We start from the raw sequence: 21,674 nt of genomic DNA on the forward strand, positions 1-21,674 counted from the left end.
TACCTGGACCATTGAGAGCATTCTGCACCAAAACAAGTGCTGCCAAAACATCCTAAAACGGAAAAACAAATTGTTAACAGTGTACAGGAATCTTTGGTTTTGTCCGTTAACAATCTCTGCCATAAAAATGAATTCAGAATACATTATACATGTTAAACAGAACTCACAAGTCGTTTGTCTGTATACTTCTTGTCTGCTGCAATGCGCTTCTGTAGAAATGAAACATAAAAAACAATGCTTCAAAAACTGTTAACTCCAGGCAGATAAAGCTGTGTAGCTGACGAAATTTCGCGCGAGTGACGTGCTTCGGCCGCGAATCCCGCCAGTTATACAGGCTAAAGGCAGGTTATTCCAAAAGATGGATTAGACTCTGTATTGCGTTAAAAAATAGGAAAAAATACTTTTTCATCAATGCTTAAACAAAGAAATGTAATTTTCAGTCATTATGTTGCTTGCTGTAGTTTAGTCGGGAAAACAAGTGCCAGTTGACGGCGACATCACTTCTCCGAGAAGTGACTGAGCCCGCGGTTTTTGTCCGGGCTCAATTGCTTAGCAACATGACGTCTTTGCTCGCGCGATTGCTTTCGGAGTACTCATGAGCACTCGCGCTAGTTTTTGATTGGATGAAACAATTCGGAAACTCTACGAGTGCTTCGACGAAGATTTGCCAAAACTGGCACTTATTTCCCCGACTGTAGTCAGATGCACAGTACCTTAGCAGTGTCAATACAAGCTAACGCCATAAACGTCAAATGCTGGATCATGTGATTAACACTTTCTGCTATAAGCATACTACGTCGGTGAAACGTGTGCTCGATAGCCTGCAGAGAAAAAAATGTGACAGAGGCGTCAGAGGATACTTACATCATCTGGCATCATAGGCACACAATAGGTAAAGTCTGCTTCGAGCCTAAGTGACCCATACAGGCCGGAGCTTATCCCGGTTTCCGTAGCATTAAGCGACTAGGAGTATTGCTACTCCCCCCTGGATGGGATGCTAGTCCATCGCAGGGTTACCCCCCAGCAGTAAGTTCGCCGGTACCCATTTATACACCTGGGTGGAGAGAGGCACTGTGAGAGTAAAGTGTCTTACCCGGGCCGTTCGACTCGGAGGCGAGCGCGCTAACCATTAGGCCACCGCGTAGGCACACAATAAACTATTATAATTCTTAACGTCCAAAAAAATAAAAAGAATGGCCTCCATCTACACAATTAAAGACCATAGTAACGAGGTCATAAAATGTTCGGCAAAACTCAAGTGGACCTATGACCTATTAAGGTCGGGACACACTAGGCGATACGTCGCTGCAACACGTCGCAGCGACATGTTGCTGCGACATGTCGCCTCGTGTGACATGGTGCATTCTTGCGACAAACTAGTCGCTGCGACAAAATTTTGTCGCTGCGATGTGTCGCACGAATTCAAATCGCTGCGACAAGTTGCTGCGACAAATTATAAATTAACCAATGAGAGAGCGTCATGTATGTTCGCCGTATTATTAAGGAAAACTAGTTCACATTCCCACCCTTCCAAATTCGCTGTTTGAACACCGAACAAACACCTTGTCGCAGCGACTTGTTTTTAAGCAGTACACACGGAGCGACTCGTCGCAGCGATTGTCGCTGCGACTTGTCGCATAGTGTGTCCCGACCTTTAGGCGAGTAGTTTCACGGCAAAGGTTTGGATTTTTGAGGGCGTATTTTCTGTGGACCACAGGAAAATTCGGAAGATTTTTTCTCTTTTTACAAACACACCAACTTACTTGCGGGTAAGGGGGAAAATTAGTGTAAAATCGTGCACACATGACAGCTCATAGGCTGCTTAATACTGCTTGATGCCAACAAGTTCGTCGGAAATTTCGGCTCAAATGTCCCAAATGCATTTCACAACTCTCCGATGTCTGGTTTTTTTTAAGATTTCGACAATTTCCCACGTTTCTGAAAGTTGCCTCACGTTGCGTTACAAGTTATGTCATTTTTACCGTCTATACTATTATCGACCATAACTCAGTAGCGTAGCAGCTCTCGTAACGGCTTGTAATTCTACTGGACCTCTAGTGTAGCAGTTGCTACTGTTTTTGGAGCTAGGGGCATTGTTCTTGTTGTTTGTTCTATTGTTCTCTCGAAGAGTTGCGAGGTATTCGTGTGAGACCTTTAAGAGCTGCTACCCTACCCCCATAACCCTCGACAATGAGCGCGAGAATTTTCTCAGTAATTTTACAAGGTTATACTCAAGAAATCATTCATTATTGTTAGCCTTTGAAGAACACAATTTAATTTTAAAAATTAACTTTAAACTTTGTGAAAAGGATGTAATCTAAGACAAATACCAGCCAATTGGAACTGAAATGCTATAAACGCGTGAAAACACGCATTGACAAAGACAGTTCATACTGAACTCTCACCTTCAGAAGTTCTGTGAGCCTGCACAGAGCCAAAACGGCAGTCTTGGTCAGTGGTTTGGACAGCACCAGATGCATGTTCATGACAGTACGCACCAAATGACTCACGGTGTGTGCAATAAGAACACCCTAAACAGAAAAAGAAACAGCATAAACAGTGCACACTATGAGCCAGACGTTACGTCAAGATTTCTCTAGGCCCTGAGAGGGGGCGAATATGGGTACGCAAATTCACCGATTCATGATAAATTGTGACCTAAAGCGTCAATCAGCCACTATTTTCGTTCAAATCCGGATCCGCGTTACTTAAAAACTTTATTTAGTATGATTGTAGGTGTTTGTTTTCTTGCATGATGGTGATTTTTCAAGTTTCCTATCATTATACTTGTATATACGCAACATGCCGTAGAAAAAATGGACAAAACGCCGACATACCGACCAAAGCAGACAAAAGATCTGCGATCCGAACTTCGTTTAGAACTCAACATCCGAAATTCAAGACAGGCAGAGTCCGGGTCAAAATTCTCAGCTGATCTGCAATCTGTCATCTTTTTCGAAATCCGCGAATCTGTTTAAGTTAACACAAAAGTCCGCAATCCTTGTGTTTTTAGCGCAGTTTTCAATTGAGTGTCGTAAAACCAAAACCAAAGTAATTACTCTGGCCAATCACAAAGGACACAGACAATCCAGAGAACCAATCAAAACTCGAAGCAAATACATGTAGCTGGCACGAAGCGCGGGAAAACATGCGCGAGCGAGTCACGATTGGTTTTGGTTTTACTCCTGATTGGCTGAGTAAGTGGCGCGAGATTTTTAAGCCAATCACTAAGCGTAGTAATGCAAAACCAAAGCAAACGCAATTACTTTCGACACTCAAGTGAAAACCGCTCTAAGGCCAAATCCGATGATTGCGAACCTATTCTTCCCCTCTTTTAAGGGACTTTGTCACGGACTTTAGCACATTGATTTTTATTTTTTGAACAGCCAAAATATGTATTTGTGTCGTAGGAAACCTAAAAATAATGGTCTATTTTTTATTAACAATTGTTACATTAGAGCACTGAAACTGTTAATAAAGAAGCGTCGTTAGCTGGGGATGGCTCGGATGGAAATGGATTACAACTTGAAAACCCAAGGCAAATTTTTTCGTGTTGTTTCCGCGCGTCTTCAAAATAACAATAATGGCCGAAGTTTGATTTCTCTTCGCAAATTAAGGTTATATCTTCCTTCATATGTTCAAAGATAACGTTTTTCATGGGTAAATGCGAAATACTAATTTCACAATAGTTTAGAGTAAGAATTCGCGAAATTCCCGTCACCGAGCTCCTTTAAAAACAGAACTTACCTTAATGAACAGAACACAGCGTGCATTGAGATCATCCACCAAAGATCCTCCCTTACTCAGAGCTGACTCCATGTGGACCATCCACGAACTGACTTGCATCTGGTAAAGCTGAGAATCCCTGGATATATAACAACCAAAAATATTAAATAGTAAAGCCTTTTGCTTTTCCGGAGCCTAGTGGCTCAAAAGGTCAGGTTTTAATTCCAGTTTCTGCAGCATATTATTATAGGACAAAAACAACAACAATAGAACAACCTTTATTTACCTTTTTGCTAGCTACTTACATAGTACAGTAGAAGTTGGAAATGGAAAAAACAAGGCTATCAATTGGCAACCCAAATTTTTTCTCGATTAAACACCGAGTCTCGAATTAATGCCGGGGGGGGGGGGGGGGGGGGGGGAGGAGGAGTACGAAAATCTGTATGTGATCCGTACTATTTTTGGCCAAATCCGTCAATCTACTAATATTCTCATTAAATCCGAATCCGCATTACTTGATAAACTTTGTGTGGTATAGTTTCACTGTAACAGTTAATAGATGCTGTTTTTTGTGCCAATTTTTCATTAAGTATATACCGACGAAGACCAACCAAAGTCATCCGAACTTCGTTAATTATCCACGATCCAAACGTCCTGAACATGAAGAGTCCGAAATCTGGGCCAAATTTCTCAGCTAATCTGGGATCCGCTGCATTTTTGAAATCCGGGTGGGGAATCAGATCAATGTATCTCAAAAATCTACGATCCGTGCCCTCTTCACACCCCCCCCCCCTCCCCCCTTATGTCAAGCAGCTAAGGATGACCAATATAATATCATTCATAAACGTACACAATGTAATAAAACGCAGTGGTTTCTTGCCTCACCTGACCAAGTTTTGATTGCAGTTCGTCAAGTACTGTTCCTTGGAGGTTTCCACAGCAACCTTCTGTTTCTTGTCAACAATCTTGTCAAGGTGAGGAATTCTTCGGAGAAGAAACTCATTTGGAAAAAACATGATGTCTCCAGCAAGATGGACAGAAGGTACCTTAAAATAAACAAGAATAAACAATCACAGTGACCAGCTTCTAGTTTCTCTTTCAGATGTCAATATAAAGTCAGTGTGCCAGATGGGAGAATAAATAATGTGATCACCAAGAAAAAAATTACCTCAATTAACCCATTGGCACCAGGAGATTTTTGAAGAAAGGGCATTTTTTGGACAGTTTTAAAAAATTCTGGTCAGTTATGAGCTAAACCGGCTCCGAAATACTCAAATGGCATTTGCAACATGAAAGAACGTCTTTCTCTCCGCCAGCTTTGCATTTTACGAGATTTTTGTTCGGGCATGAAATTTTGAGTTTTTGGACAAGAAAGTGCTCTACCACTATATAAGCCTATTCTTTGTTCTACTTTTTTGTGCTTTTGCTTTTTCTCCTTCTTTTATCTTTTTGCTGAAACTGTTGGCCTTCCACTGGGTTTGCGCTCAGTTGAAGAATTCCTCCAGGGGAAAGCTCATCCAATTTATATTTACTGGGCACCTTGGTTTCCCTTGTTCCAACCATTCTAAATTTTAACTACCTTATAGTCCGGCGGCTTAGCTCCTGAATTGTGCGATTTTTGATACAAGCACCAAACTTTGCAGGATTACAAGCATTCGCATACTAATCAATTCTTGATATAGTGCCAACGCCAATTTTCTATTTTCAGCTAGTAAACAGCAATGAAATTTTCAGCCGAGAGGCCCCCCTGCCCCTTCCCCACGAAGTATTTCTTCTTGTACTTTTATAAACCTTTTATTGCAGATTTATTGTTGTTATTATTGTTGATTTTTATTCATAAATACAGATATCAATGCTTTTAATTAGGCTTACAATTGTTATTTTTTACCACCTGTTTGATACCAATAATTAAATAGAAAATTGGTGCATGGGAAAAGATTTTTCTTTCCCCGCCCTCTGCTCCCTCGCATCTCTCGTTTTGCGCTAGCGTCCAGGTCTCTCGATCGGTGAACCGTTCGCTAACAGAAGAAAAATAGGAAAATATAGGGCTGTGAACAGTCTAAATTACAGCATTTCATTCTAAATTTTGTACGTGCGACTTGGTATCACTACCTGGCATAATAGTATTTGTCTATAAACCAGGACAAACAAATATTTCACGAAATTTCATTGATTTTAACCCTATCCGGACCGGGAGGGGCGGAAAGTGCCCGCGCTGACTTTGAACGCTTATAACTTTTTCAAGATTCAACCAAACGCTACCAAACTTTGCGAATTTATCTAAAATTTATCTGGAAATACTTTGGTAGGATAAGTTGTTGTGTCAGGAACTTGACGTCACCATGGCAACGGTATTTTGACAGGCATGTTTTCCCAAGTTTGTAATTTTCGTGTTTCTATTAATGAAAAATAATTTTAATGCAATTATTTTCATCCTTTTACGGTTTTTAAGCACAGTTTTAATGATTTTGAGTACTTTGCAATAATTTTGGGTGGTTTTATGACGTTTTGTAAAAAAATCCGAAATCCAAGATGGCGGATCCAAGATGGCGGCTGTTTTGACATTATGATGTAATTGTCACGTGATGTGACGTCATCTTCCCACGCGACGTATATCAAAAGATAGGTGTTTGGACATACTATATATTCCCTAAGTTTCATTGCGATTGCTTAAATATTCTGGACGTTACGAGGTCTGAAAATATCAAAAAAAGCCCGGTCTGAATAGGGTTAATAAATTAAGGTTTCCATGGGAACTGGTGTTTTTCGGGCTTGGCACTATATCTGAAAAAATTTGCAATAATTTTGGGTGGTTTTATGACGTTTTGTAAAAAAATCCGAAATCCAAGATGGCGGATCCAAGATGGCGGCTGTTTTGACATTATGATGTAATTGTCACGTGATGTGACGTCATCTTCCCACGCGACGTATATCAAAAGATAGGTGTTTGGACATACTATATATTCCCTAAGTTTCATTGCGATTGCTTAAATATTCTGGACGTTACGAGGTCTGAAAATATCAAAAAAAGCCCGGTCTGAATAGGGTTAATAAATTAAGGTTTCCATGGGAACCGGTGTTTTTCGGGCTTGGCACTATATCTGAAATAATCAAAACTATAACAAAATTCTCGATCGGTGATTGGTTATCAGCAGCCCGATTTGAGCACTAATAGGACAGTGTACGCGTTATGCTTGTAATTGGACAGTGTAATAGGACAGTTTACGCGTCATGCCTGTGTAATTGGACAGTACGCGTCATTTTGCGCGCGCTGTTGTTGTGCATTTTGTTGAGTAAACTGTTATGTTTTGCAGTTTTTATAAAAACGTTAAACCATTTGACTAAAGATTAGTTTGTTTCTCAAATTTTGTCATAGTTTTGATTAATTGGTAACAGGACTTCGTGTCGTCCAATTCTGTCTGTAATCATACTCGTGATTAAACAAATCGGACTCCCGCTTCGCGTTCGCCCGATTTTGTTAATCACTCGTATGATTACAGACCGAATTGGACTCCACTCAGTCCTATTACCATTATAAATTTCTGTTGGTGACCACTTTCATTGTGCCAAGTTTCATGCTTGTATCAAAAAGTGCACAATTCAACTAAAATTTCGAACTAAGCCGCCGGACTATTATGCTTACTAATTTTCGCGTGTACTTAATTTCGCGAGTATTAATTTTCGCGATGGCAAGCAAAATTAGAGCAAAAATGTATTAAATTTCGCGATTTTGTCAGTGTTTTCTGGATCAGTACACAAAGACTAAGGAACTACTGGAAATACACAAAGGTCTAACTCATTATTATTACAAGGAGTCTGCAAACGGAAACTTATGTGACTGTGCTTTAAGATGCTTCAAGCTGAAGAAAACAGTAATCAGAGGAAGGGTGGTAGTCGAAAACAAAACGGAAAGATATTTTCAAGGATAGTTAGTTGCAGTTCCTAAAATTATTGTTTTGATATCAAATATGGTATTAATTTTCGCGTGTTTAAATTTCGCCCAATGTTTATTTCGCGCGTATTTAATTTCGCGATTATTTTGAAAACGCGAAAATTAGAACTCGCGAAAATTAGTAAGAATAAGGTATTGAAATTAATCTTGGCATAATGTACAAAATCCTTGAATTACAGTGTGTACAATATTTTTTGTGCCTTACTTTTTTGTGGATATCCCACAACTTGCTGAAGAACTTTTTATCAATTCCTCTGTAAAGTTGAAAGTGTAGGATAAACAATCCAAGAAGGCCAACAAGTTTCTGTCTCTGATCAACTTCATGGGGTTCACCTGGGTTTAAAAGTAACAAAAATGAGCATAGTGCAGTTGCATTTTGTTATTTTGATTTTCCTAAGAGAAGGAATAGTTCCAACGCTGTGTCATGCCATTTATGATATTAAAACCAAAAAGTTTCGGAACTCTATAGGTTTTAATATTTCGGCTTTTACTGTTCATGTAAGTAACGGATATGAAAACTGCAGAACAACGATTCGAATGAACTGCCGAGTGAACAGCCAAACATGTGCATAAGCACCTGAAAGGTCTGAACAAACAGACTGAGCAGACGAAGGTCGAAAGTGCAGAAAACCATCCATAAGACTGACTGACTAGAGAGTTTACAGACTAGTAATTTATCTAAGCGATAAATTTAAATAAAGACAACAGATCACAACTAAGTAAACCACCATAGCCAGTCATTGAGTCTGTTACTTACACAAACATAACTATTAGGACTTTTCTTTACCATCTAGTCTTTAAACTCTCTAGTCAGTCAGTCTCATGGATGGTTTTCTGCACTTTCGAATTTGTCCGTAATGGAGAGGTGGCTGTATAAGAGACAGGGACTTCAAAAAGTTTTGAAGTAGGCGTAAGCAACTGGAAAAGTAGGCGGCTGTGAGAAGCCAAGCTTGTTTCTCACAAGCTGATTGCTATGGCCAAAGTAACCGGTGACGTAAAATCAAGTAGCCGATGGAACTTTGGCAGGTGCTGGCTTGTTTTGAAAACCATGAAGAGAGGTGACCGTATGGAGAGGTTCGACTGTATTTATATGTCAAGAATTAGAACTGAGTAATTTAGTAAACTACATGTATATCACACAAACAACGGGAACAATAAAATTGTAAAGTGCATGTACATACTCATTCTTGTGTCAAGACTTTGAAAGATGATCCTGATGTTATAGAGGAATTCCTCAGCAAATTCATTATTTCTGGCCACTCTCACATACTGACTTTCAAATGGCTGCTCTATACAGTTCTGCGTAAACAAATAGAAAATAAGCAAACAAAATATAATCTTTAAACTAAAAAAACTCTATGATTTGTTCATTGGTACTATTAACCTTCTCAAACAGACTGATTTTCTTTGCTAATTTATTAATTAAAAGTGAATTTGTGTAACCCGTTTTTCATATGCTGAGTGCCGTTAAATGTTAATGTGGGAGAACAGTAGATGTTCTTGTTTGTTTACATACCAGCGTTAATACCCATTTCCCCGATATGCCAAACAAAGAAATGTTGTTCAACTTTTTTTTATTTATTGAACATGATGGGAGTGAATTTGTCCATTCTACAGTCCAATCAAGCAGGAAAACCACGATATGGTAACACATTCAAACAGATACATTGTAGTTAAACAAATGATACAAAGAATAAATATATGCTAAAAACAAAGAAAAAAAGTCTGAAAGTTGTTTTTCGAAATGAAGAAATGATGCATGGTGTGTGCAGGACATATGTATTACACGCCAGTATGTACAGTCAACTCTCTCTTAACGGACACCTCTATAAGACGGACACCTCCATAAGACGGACACCTGGTGATGGTCCCTGCCATTTTTCAGTCATTTTACTGTAACCAAACTCCCTATAAGACGGACACCTCTCTAAGACGGACAACGGACACTTTGAAATCATTAACGGACACTTGAGAAGTGTTTTTTATCATGCTTTATTATTGAAAATACTTCCAAGCGTCGTTTCGACCTAAAGCAAAGTTAGTCAGCACCCTAAGGAGTGATACGTGTATACCAAGCTTACTAACCAGAAACAATGACGTTTTAACAGATTACTTCTCTGCTTACGTGTATGGACACTAAAGAGGTCGTTTTCTACTTACAGTATTACAGTTTGTAGCTCTCAATTTTTGCTTTAACAAGCAAATACGGCCTTTTATTATTTTAGTCTTGTTGCAGTTAGTAAAGGTTTGTTGCATTGTGCAAAGGTTAAGCTTTATTATCTCAGAATTACTGGTGTCACGTTACCTAGACTCTCTACAAGACGGACACCTCTCTAAGACGGACAGTTGCGGCCGGTCCCGAAGGTGTCCATCTTAGAGAAAGTTGACTGTACACAAATAAGAATTTTAAGAGCATTTTTTTCATCTCACCTAATCTATTGTTTCTCCTCTAGTATTTAACGACACTCATAAGCATATAAAAATGGGCTACACGAATTCACTCTATTATTATATAGCAAATTAACACTGTACCTGCAAAATAACACCATCAAGAAGCTGTCCTTCCAAGCTCATCAAGAGTTTTTCAAGTGGGCGAAGTTTTGCTTCTTCAACACCAAACATAGCAGTGTTGTGGTAAACTGATTTGATCATTCTATATAGTTATAGAGAAACAAAATTGAAGATAAAAGATACGGTAGATAAAAGTCTGTTACATTAAACTTGCACATGATACATTGCAAATCCTGATAAATGTATTTGTTGTTCAATGACTAAGTGACTGGCTGCCTGACTGACTGACTGACTTGATTGTCTGACTGACTGACTGACTGAGGATGGACGGACGGACAGACGGATGGACGGACAGACGGACAGACCAACTAACCATCTGATAACTGACTGACTGACTCGATTGTCTGACTGACTGATGGACTGACTGACTGACTGACTGACTCGATTGTCTGACTGACGGACTGACTGACTGTCGCACTGACTAACTGACTGATGGACTGACCAACCAACTAACCATCTGATCAACTGACTGACTGACTCGATTGTCTGTCTCACTGACTAACTGTTTGACTGCCTGACTGACCGACCGACCAACCAACCCACCCACCGACCGACTGACAGAAAGACACATACACAGTAAACTGACTGACTTCACGACTAACAAACCACCTTACAGGCAGACAAGCTAAATGTCTGACTGACCGACTGACTGGCTGAATGGATGGCCAACTGTCGGACCAGCCAACCAACAGACCGACCATCAGACTGACGGACCGACGGACCAACCAATCAAACGAACAGGAAGCAGACAGGTGTTGAAGACATAGAGAAAGACATCAAAAGGACATTGTTGTAGACAATGTTGCCTTCTACAGTCAACTCTCTGTTAACGGACACCTCTATAAGACGGACACCTCCGTAAGATGGGCACCTGATGTTGGTCCCGTCCCTGCCGTTTCTCAGCCATTTTACTGTAACTTAACTCCCCATAAGACGGACACCTCTCTAAGACTGACGGTTGGAACCAGTCCCGACAGTGTCTGTTTTAGAGAGAGTTGACTGTATACAGGGTAATGGTACCTTCTGTACTGTTTCCAGTGTTCTTTTAGAGTGTGACTGGCATCAATGATCTCATCCAAAGTGATCAGAACCCCCATGAGGCCAGCAAGATGTTCAAAAACAGTCTGTCAAAACAAGTTACAGTCGAAGCTCTCGTAAGCGGACAGCTCTACTTACGGCCACCTTGTTACATTCTCATAAGCGGACATTCCCGTAAGCGGCCGCGGACACTTTTCTATGTTTTTTAACTCCTGTAAGCGGACACCCCAAAGGAAATCATATAAAAAACCTCTGTATCTTGTATTAATCAATCAACTTCACATCACTGTTCGTCACAATGATTTTACTGTAATTACAGTATCATATTTCAGTGTTTGTTTTTTCGTCATCCACGTCCGGTTACATTTCGAAACACCACTAACATGCATATTACCATTATGTTAGCAAGGCAAGCTCTCGTAAGCGGCCATCTATCTCCTACACCTCTAGTGGCCGCTTACAAGAACGATTCTCGTAAGCGGCCAGCTCCAGTTGCGGACACTTTTTTCGCGTCCCGAGGGTGTCTGCTTATGAGAGCTTCGACTGTTATTACAAGGGTTGCATAAAGAACAAGCACTAAACTACAGCTGTGGTTCAATTTGGTATTTTCCGTTTGTTCTGGTGTATGGTAATAATTATATAATAATGAATATAAAAGAAAGGAAAACTCCAGATTGTGACAAGGGATAAAATTGTACCACAACATACATAATTTATTTGCATTGATGTAAGTTGTACAATATCCTGCTTCTCTAACCTTTTATAAAGCAAATTTAATACTATTATGTACTAGGTTGTAAAAATAAGCAATTGACTATCTGAGGAAAGAATTTTGGACCAAGATTCAAATTCTCTCAAAGTAAATTATAGAAGACAGTGAAGAAAATTAAGATCCTTGCATACAAGTACACCAACAAACAAATTATCAGGGGCAATAGGCCTTATGTATGGCTATCTCCTCAGATGCTCTAAATTCACCTCCAAGCTTTGTTTACATGTATTGGGTATTTTTCACATCTTTGCTGCTTTGCGAACTTGTTCATGATAAAATTTACAAGTCTGCACTTTCAAAGTGATTGAGGCTTGGAGGGGGGGGGGGGGGGGGGGGGAGGGGATCAGCAAGTATGATGTCCGGCAACATGCATAAGGGAAATTGTGAAAATACCGGTAGTTGTTCTCTTTCACTTTTCACTTCACAAACTTCTTTAGTTGGAAACTACAAGAATGAATGTGTAAAAACCACTTACCGTAAAATGAACTCCTGTCACATCCATGACCTTAGGGCCGTCTCTAAATAAGAAAAGCAAATACCATTTGACTTCCATTAAGCACGCATGACACTCACTAAATTTGCATTACTCAATTGAGAGGGTGCATTTTGGAGATCGGGTGCTTAGAGAAGACGGGAAGCTTATGCACCTATCAATGTTAAGCCACAAGAGGGGGAGGCTGGCATAGGAGGGGAATTTTGAACTTAGCTGAGATTTTCTGTTCAAATGCCCCACTACACGGCATTTTGTGAATTGTCAAAACAGTCACTCAGCTTCTATAAAATTATTTTAGAATGTCCACAAGTACCCACTGATGGCAAACAATAATATTGCTGTAAATAACAAAGATGGTAAATTTTAAGGCTGCTCGGTAATAAATAATGAAGATGAAGGATTCAACATGACACGAGCATTCGACAAAGAAAAAATTCTGAGTCCCCGACGGGAATCGAACCCATGATCTCCCAGATACTGGTTGGGCGCTCTAACCAACTGAGCTACGAGAGACTCGTTGTGAAATGCCCTGGCTATGCCAGGCCCCCCTTCCCCTGGCTTACAATTTGATAGGTACATTATTTAACCTTTTTTTAATGTTAACATCTCTGAACTGCTAAACACACATTTCCAAGCACCTCAAAACAACCTGCTGTGCAGCAAGTCATTTATCAACTCTCTTCTTGACATTTAAAAAATGTGATGCTTATGTTTTTTTTGTTTTTGTTTTTTTTGTTTATTTTTTAATTGATCACTTGCAAACACAAAAAAAGAAACAAATAACGCATACAGTACAAACACTGAAAGAAGAAGCCACGAGCCAAGCGGCCCACACTGCCGGAGCTTATTCCGGTTTCCGTAGCATTAAGCGGCTAGGAATATTTCTACTCCCCCCTGAATGGGATGCTAGTCCATTGCAGGGTTCCCTCTCAGGATTATGTCGCCGGTACCCATTTATACACCTGGGAGGAGAAAGGCACTATGAGAGTTAAGTGTTTTGCCGAAGAACACAACACAAGTGACCCCGGCCAGGGCTCGAACTCGGACCACTCGATCCGGAATCCGGCGCACTAACCATTAGGCCACCGCGCCTCCCATGAACAAACATTAAAGCACGTAAAATACAGCAAGAATAAAAAGTAGGTAATCCTAATTACAATGGTTTAAATACATTAGAAAAATTATAATGAGTTAGTCAGTCAGGGGGAGAAGAAATAGTTTCTATATACGAATACAAGAGCATTTACAGCTTTGCTAAAAAGATAACAGTCCTTTAGTCAGGGGGACAGGAGATAAACTCTTTATAAACGTTCTGCAAAAGGAATCCATTTTTTTGTGTCACCCGCTTTTGTCTCTAATACATATCTTGATTTTACAAGACGTAGAAAAGGTGCGAAATTTGGTGTGGTTTCCTCTACTTTGGCTTTCCATATGTGATACCGCGCTAGCAGCAAATGTCTCTCATGTTTAATATACACGTATTACTTCTGCAATAACTTTCTTACCTTGAATATACTGAAGCTAACTGTTGCACCACATTCTTGACAACTTCATAAGAGCGCGTCACAAAACTAGAAACATCTTGTAGTAAAGGTAACATCCTCCCGAGATGTACTTGATTGTCTCCCTCTTGGGCTTGGTCTTTATCATCTCCTCCTATAAACAAATCACATTCATGGAACAAAAAAATTCAGTGAAGTTAAAAAAAACCAAATGGCATAAATGTACTGGTCATGGCAAATTAACCGCTGACCGGTTAGCTCAGTGGTAGAGCGCCGGACTGTCGTGCGGGAGGTCTTGGGTTCGACTCCCAGACCGGACCAACACTCAGGGTCTTAAAATAACTGAGGAGAATGTGCTGCCTTTGTAATTACATCTGCAAATGGTTAGACATTCTAGTCTTCTCGGATAAGGACCATAAACCGTAGGCCCCGTCTCCTATATCTTCAGTGGTATAATCAGCAGGGAACGGTAAAGAATGCACACACTCATCGCAAAGAGTAGGACATGAAGCTCCCGGTGTTGTGGTCTGTTCTATTCCATGGGTTGGGTGGTAAGGTGAGATCATACACATGGACAGATAGCGGCTGCCATAGGCGCCTTATATGCTGATGTCCGATCTCATCCCAAAAATTCTAATTGTGAAGCGCATTGAGCTTTGTAAATGCGCTATTTAAGCACCTATATCATTCATTCATTCATTTGCTAAAACCTGTCAAAAATACAGGAAATGAATCATCAACTAATTTGCAGGGTTTTTCAAAATCATGCAAACTCTGAAATTCAAATCTAAACTCACAGTTGCATTTTCTGCTTATTTTTTATATTATTTACTTATTAATAACTAACACATTCAATGCCAATTACCATTAAATTCAGGTTTTCCCTCCACCCACCCCCTCCCCCTAATCCCCTGAGCCCCTTGTCCAAGCTCGGTCCCAAATCTCATTATGTAACAATTAATTAACATAATTAATGTAAGTAATAAATAATAAAAATAATTTAAAATTCATTAATTTTTTTTTTACATACCAGCTTCTTCATAAAGTAACAGAGGAGTGTAGAACTTTGTAGTGGCCTAAAAGAGTATATTTAATATATAGATTTAGGCAAGCCTAAAAGCCGAGCTCCCAGTTATTTCCCCTTAATAATTTTTTAGACTGTTTTTTATTCATGTTATTTTCTTTATATACGATACGTATCCCTTTTCACCATGAACAACAGCACCAAATAAGAGTTAAAAAATCGATCAATCAAAAATATCATTAGTAGTCTATGCATAACCTTGGTTCTAAAGATACACTCGCAACTCTCAAAGTTAAACAAGAACAAAGAAAGGGTTGCTCTAGAACATATCCATACCCCCATCATAACTGGTATGTTACAGCTGTACATAACACAACTGGAACGTTTTGCATGTAGCTTCCCCCCTCCCCCAAATGGGGGCCCTATACGATGGAATGGTGACAATGACAGTCTTATTATTGCCTAAGGGACCGGTCATTATTTATGTAGAGGGGGGAGGGGGAGGGAAAAAATATGTTGGAAAGATCAAAATTTCGGTAAGGCCCCCCCCCCCTCCAGGCCATGTAAGTAGCAAGTGACCCCTGCTTCTTTATTATATTTACGTGATGACCCCCCCCCCCTTCACCTCATATCTCCCTTTATATGCCTTAAGTAATTATTAAATGCATGTTACATACAATCTTAATTGCACACTTGTTCTGGATACTCTTTCAGCAATAGGGCAAATTTTGGATGAGTTATGTGTATAGCAAAAATACCTCAATTATTAACTCCTTAACTTTGGAAGTGATAGTTTTTACAAATTATGCTCTCATGGTGAACACAAATGTAATACCGGTAACCATGCAAAATATAATTCTTTTCCAATGATTTTCCTTAAGTGTAAAAGAACTACTTTCTTGTTGTTATATCATGTGTTATTACTTCTTGGGCTATTGCAGTGATAATCATTTTGTAAAAAGAAATAATTGCAGTCAAACCAGATATTAAAGCAGATAGGTCTGGATTCTTTATTTAACTAAAACTTGAGATAACAATGGAGTTTAGAGTGCAAACAGTATTTCTGTAAAATACAAATCACTAAAGTTGTACATAATAGTGGAGTTTAAACAAAAGAAAACAATAGAAATTATAGCATAAAATTGTACAATTTAGCGTCACTGTTTCACTTATAGTGTTTGCACTCTTCTATTTAACTGTTTTACCCAACTCAAACTGCTGATCCCCCTAAATCTTTATAAAATATTTTAGCCCCCCCCCTCTTGCCACTCTGAAATAGCCTTGACCCCCCCCCCCTCTACATAAATAATGACTGGTCCCTAACACCAAAAATAACAGCTTCCTGCTAGCAAACTCAGTAAAAGGTAGTGGCAAGCAAAATATTGACATTCCAGATGTCATTCTGCCAAATAGGGTCCCCAAAACGATAACACCTTTTTCCTTTACTAGTCCCTTTGCCCTTAGCTTTATTACATGTAAACTTAGCAAAAATTCTGGAGAGGCATAAATACTGTTTGTTACATGTAGTTCTAAACTCAGGTATAGATTGCTTGGCAAAAATTTTACCATGCCATTTTACCATTTTACCAGGCATTAAGAGATTGATGAAATGTGTATCTCATTATCATAATTATTGTTCTTTGCAGTGTGGGCACTGGGAATTAAATGTTTAGGTAGCATGATGATTTTTTTATGTACATGATTGTACCTTATCTGGCTTTATTTCATCAACTTTAAAATTACACCTGTCCTTATAAATAAATTGTATTCTACAGACAGTACATTTGTACATGCAATGAAGAATAAAATATAATAATCTGATTGTTCATTTATCTCTTTCTGTGTCTGCAACTCTGTGGAAATTCTGCTACCCGTGTTAACCCTGAAAAAGGCAAAAAGACATAAGATTTGTTGATGATCATTGGCATCAAATGAATGTTTATAATTTTAAATTAGCTTAAATTGTTCAGAACACTCTGCAGATGCATAAAAAAGAGATATATTTTTCCAATTTTTGCCTGGGCCAGGGACTGTGTTGGGGGATATGTTCAGAAACAAAAAAATCCTTTGACCTACTGAAGGCATAAATAGTGCTATCAAAAAGACCTGGCATATAACTAAGCTTTGGTGGGTGTTTTGGGGTCAATCACTGGCTGAAATTCATGATTTCCCTATTAAATGAGGTGTCTTAAGACTCTTACATGTATATTGCTCTCTGACAGGTGCTGTTGAAAGCACTGTGATTAATTCCACGAAAGCTTACATATTCTCCCCTTTCTTAGTGATGTAGCTAAGAAAACACTACGCTGGCTCATCAACAAGCCCAACTGTGAAATTTCAGCTGAGTTAAAATTCTATTTCTTTATTCGCCTAGTACCACAACAAGACAATTTATGTTAGGTTAGGGCTTAAGCTTACATGTAGATATTAAGATTAGCTGTTAACAAGCGGAATTTGAACAGGTCAATTTGCACTTCTCCCACAAAATAATTACAAGTATTTCAGTAATTTGTCGGGTCAGGTAGCAGATCTTGTTGGGTTTTTTTGCCCTCCTACCCCTCCCCCCATCCCCTCTTTTCTTGAACAATGAAAACATTACATTTTGTATGTATATTTACATGTGCGGTTACATGTAAATTGTGTATATTAAATTCCAAAATAGGAACCATGATTTTAAGGAAACATAAACTTACCAAGCAGTTAAAACACTTATCATTTTTCAAACCCCAAAATTTTACACTTAAAAAACAAGTTTCATGCTCTAATGTAGATTCACATAAACTAAACTCTGTCATAGAGCATTTAGAGAAACAAAGGTATAAACTGACACTAATGTAATACTTACCTTCATCATCACAGACATTAACTGCACCCCTTGAATTCCTGTTTTCCCTCACTAAAAACAAAATGTACACAATATCAAAAACCCATAAAAGGTATGGAAATCCTAATATAGCAAGTTTTAGAAATGAAACAGATTTGCTTATATGAAATTAATGATAAACTCAAACTGCCTCTTACAACCTCCATAAATACCGGTCACTCAATTAACCTCGCAAACCTTGATGTACATTTGAATGTAAATGTATTTTAAATTTGCTTTAAATGATATTTTCCTCATTGCAGACAGGCACATTTTAAACTTTTTTTATTTCAGGATCGAAAACTAACCTGCTACTCTTGTAGAAAAAATAATTCAGGCAAAAATATCTGATTAGTCACTGCTTTAGGCTGGAAAACTTTGAAAGGATTAAAAAATTGTACCAGTCACAACCATCAAGATAGCAATGCTAATAGCCACAATTCCCCTCTGGTTGTCCGGGGCAAGTAGATTTTCCTGTCAAGCAATTAATTTTTCATGCCTGCTTGCATAATGGGTAAAGGCCCAGGCATATCATGATCATCTGACTACAAGTTAATTATACAGTCACAAGTTTGCTAATACATAGTGTCACATGCACTGTCCTAGGCCAACAAAATTTGAGAGCTGCTTGTTGACCACAGGGCAAGTCCTTATCCTATATTATAACTGATCAATTTGGTTGTTATAACATAAAAAAGTTCATGATCTTACACATAACATATTAGTGCTTTTTTCTCTATTGTAATTTACAAGAATCCAGGCGTAGTCAATCGATAGAAATTGATATCTCAAATCTGTCGATACAATCGATATCTATTGATATGAATCACAAATTGATAATCGGTAATCGATAACAATAGAACTCACAGAAAAAAAAATTATCGATTGTTATTGATTGAGAAAATCGATGAAAATCGATACTACCGAAACAGGTAGAGCGCAAATTCAAAAACATGGGTAACGGTTGTTTTCGGCGACAAACGGCAACGATCTGCGTCACGTGGCTTTGCTTGTCAAATGAAAAAGGTAAACGCACATGGTTACATTCCTTTGCGTTCTGACTTCGTTGTTTGTGCCAAAAACAACCATTACGAATGTTTTGGAATTTGCGCTATACCTGTTTCGGTAGTATGTGGTCCTCGGGCCGCCATCAGCAATAATCATGTCGATTATACTGCCTCTTAGGCTGTCATCGATTGGTTTTCCTGATATAAATGTCCTGCCTTTGCTGTTTACAGAGAACACCATCATCGAAAGCTTCATTAAATGTTGAATGAAACGTTCAGGAATGTGACTGTGTATGTTGTGGTTTAATTTTGTTTTTGGTTTAAAATTTTTCAAACCCGTTTGGTTTTTATTTTTCATTGTCTCCTATTCATTATCATAATCTGAAACAAAGGGAAATAAAAATCAAACTGGTTTGAAAAATTTTAAACCAAAGATAAAATTAAACCACAACATGTACGTTCACCTTTTTTCATTTGACAAGCACAGCCACGTGACACAGATCGTTGCCGTTTGGCGCCAAAAACAACCGTTACTAATGTTTTTGAATTCGCGTTCTACCTGTTTTGGTAGTAGCAATCGACAGTAATCAATAACAATCACTTATACCAAGGAGCCCCTGGAGGTGTAAATGTATATTCATTTTAAGGTGATTCCCTAGTATTACATTGCGCATCCTTGCTTACTGTGCAGAATTTTACGCGTAATAAGCACGCGCAGATAAACAAAATGGTGGCTTTTTTCTATGCGGCTTGGCTCGCGCGAGAGAGAAATCATCATTTTCTCGTAAACGAGTTCGGTGACCTAGATCATTTTTTCTGTTAGTTCGAAATTAGCGATCAAATTCTTTCTATAAAAAAAAAAAAACAGATCAATTTCTATGGCAGAATAATACATTATCACCGAAAAGATGCACTTTCAGCAGTATTCGCAAAAAAAATATAAAGGAAATATAAGGAATTATATGGTAAATACAAGGTTATCCTGCTCCTAAACGAATACGGTGACCCCCTTTTTTAATTCAAAATTTAACTTCCCTTAAGGTAAACAAACAACTGGCAAAGTTTAGTTGGAAATCTATGAGCAGTTCTATTTCTAGGGAATTACCTTAAAGATATTAGATGGCGTTAGTATTAAGTAAAACAATACAAAGATTGATATTGATTGCTATGGATTGTTATCGATTATTGGTTTATCGATTGTCTATGCCTGGAAAAATATGAATAAAATTATCAATTTATTCCCAGAACGGCTGTTATCAGATTACATGTATAAATACAAAACTTTCACAAAACATTTTCACTCACTAAAATAAGGAAAACTAAGCAAAGTTCTAAGTAAAAAATAGTATAGGTCATTGAGAAAACTATATTTCGCTAAGGCTAAGCAATGTCCCCTATTGTGTCTGACTCGAACACATTCTTACAAATTTGCAAATACACTTGTCAATTTTGATCTTGTAGTGTAACCGGAAATTTGCTGCGTGCTGTCTTCCTCCTACTTCGGTGATTCAATTACAGGATAAACAAATTTATCGCAGTAGAAGCTGTCTGCTTTGAATACAACTCGTGTTTAAGACAAAACGAATTTCAATAAGGTTGTATGCCCTTGTTCTGACATACAGGTTACACGAACGAGTGCTATTAGATGGAAAGCTTGTTATCTAAATAACAAAAACTTTTCTAATCTGTTAAAAAAGGAACATCAATAATAAGCTTAGCTTACCTTGTTTTCGTAACGGGATTTTGTCTTTGATCGTCTTTGCTTTAAACTCAACAAGTAGCTTGGAAGATTTACGTCCATTTCGATCGCTCACAATCTGTTTTCTTTGGCTGCTATCCCGGGATAAACGAGGAATACATCCAGAAATAATTTATCGGTAATAAACTGTCGTGTGCTTTTAATATAATCGCGGATCCCTCTCGGTGAACTCATTCGTACGCTTGGTAAATCGGCATGTTGTGAGTTTGTTTCCTGACTTTTAACTCTGAACCATACTCAAAATTCTGCTGTTATTAAACCTTGCCGTTTCACGAAAGTTTAGGTAGAAACCAGAATGGCCATAAGTTCAAATGATGATAGTTCAAATAAGCGTATCATGAAATTTTATTTAGCCGTGCGAACAGCAACCAGCGGACCTCCCCAATTTCACTTCCCGCTTCATGTAATTCCACACAGAAAAGTATTTGTGCCCGCGATTCAATGGTAAAATGTCACTTGATCAGCGGTCAACTTTAAAAAAACATTCAACCTCGATGTGTTCTACATCTGAGCCCGCGATATGATCATGTGATACTGGTCAGCGGAAACCTTGTTTTGACAGCTGTCAATTTGACATAACAAAGACGTCCAATCATGTCTATTAGTAATGATTTTTCCCGCCAAAAGACGCGGGTTGCCACCGGAGCCTAGCTCGTTCCCAGGCCTAATCCGTGCGTACGTACTATCGTACGGACGTACGCGACAACCAAAATTTCTCGGTTCGATAGGATACCATTTGCCTGCCTATGGGGCTACGCACAAGGCGCCTTCGGTGCCTTTTGAGCTCCGCTATTATAATTCTTAATGACAATAATTACATAGCAGTGATCATTGCATGACAACTACCCATTTAACTCTCTCTCAGGTTGGATGTTAGTCCTTGACAGGTTATCACACATTATTTTAGTCAGGTTGCCCCAATAACTAGTACTTAGTATCTACATGTATTTAGAGCAGTTTTCAATTG

The 21,674-nt window shown here is 38.6% G+C and overlaps 1 protein-coding gene, 1 long non-coding RNA gene and 1 other non-coding gene across 3 annotated transcripts in view; 1 reads left to right on the forward strand and 2 right to left on the reverse strand.

Moving 5' to 3' along the window:
- The window catches only part of LOC144628979 (WASH complex subunit 4-like), a 47,810-nt gene that overhangs the window by 23,687 nt on the left and 2,449 nt on the right, over nt 1-21,674 (reverse strand). Inside the window, exons 5-17 of the mRNA XM_078487116.1 lie at nt 15,085-15,130; nt 14,058-14,208; nt 12,535-12,577; nt 11,270-11,373; nt 10,211-10,331; nt 8,860-8,977; nt 7,884-8,011; nt 4,612-4,772; nt 3,748-3,865; nt 2,406-2,531; nt 714-821; nt 168-209; nt 4-52 (exon numbers count right to left, since the gene is read on the reverse strand). Coding sequence (XP_078343242.1) covers nt 4-52; nt 168-209; nt 714-821; nt 2,406-2,531; nt 3,748-3,865; nt 4,612-4,772; nt 7,884-8,011; nt 8,860-8,977; nt 10,211-10,331; nt 11,270-11,373; nt 12,535-12,577; nt 14,058-14,208; nt 15,085-15,130 — 1,315 coding nt within the window. The remainder of the gene's footprint in view (nt 1-3; nt 53-167; nt 210-713; nt 822-2,405; nt 2,532-3,747; nt 3,866-4,611; nt 4,773-7,883; nt 8,012-8,859; nt 8,978-10,210; nt 10,332-11,269; nt 11,374-12,534; nt 12,578-14,057; nt 14,209-15,084; nt 15,131-21,674) is intronic.
- Trnad-guc (transfer RNA aspartic acid (anticodon GUC)) lies at nt 14,303-14,375 on the forward strand. The gene has a single exon. It is a non-coding gene; the product is annotated as a tRNA-Asp (tRNA).
- LOC144629263 (uncharacterized) lies at nt 16,374-20,911 on the reverse strand. Its single transcript, XR_013566331.1, has 3 exons — nt 20,672-20,911; nt 17,924-17,974; nt 16,374-16,960 (listed from the first exon to the last, which is right to left on the reverse strand). It is a non-coding gene; the product is annotated as an uncharacterized LOC144629263 (long non-coding RNA).

The sequence above is a fragment of the Oculina patagonica genome, chromosome 10 (assembly GCF_052425735.1).
Source record: "Oculina patagonica isolate OP01 chromosome 10, crgOcupat, whole genome shotgun sequence".
NCBI classification, from domain to species: Eukaryota; Metazoa; Cnidaria; class Anthozoa; order Scleractinia; family Oculinidae; genus Oculina; species Oculina patagonica.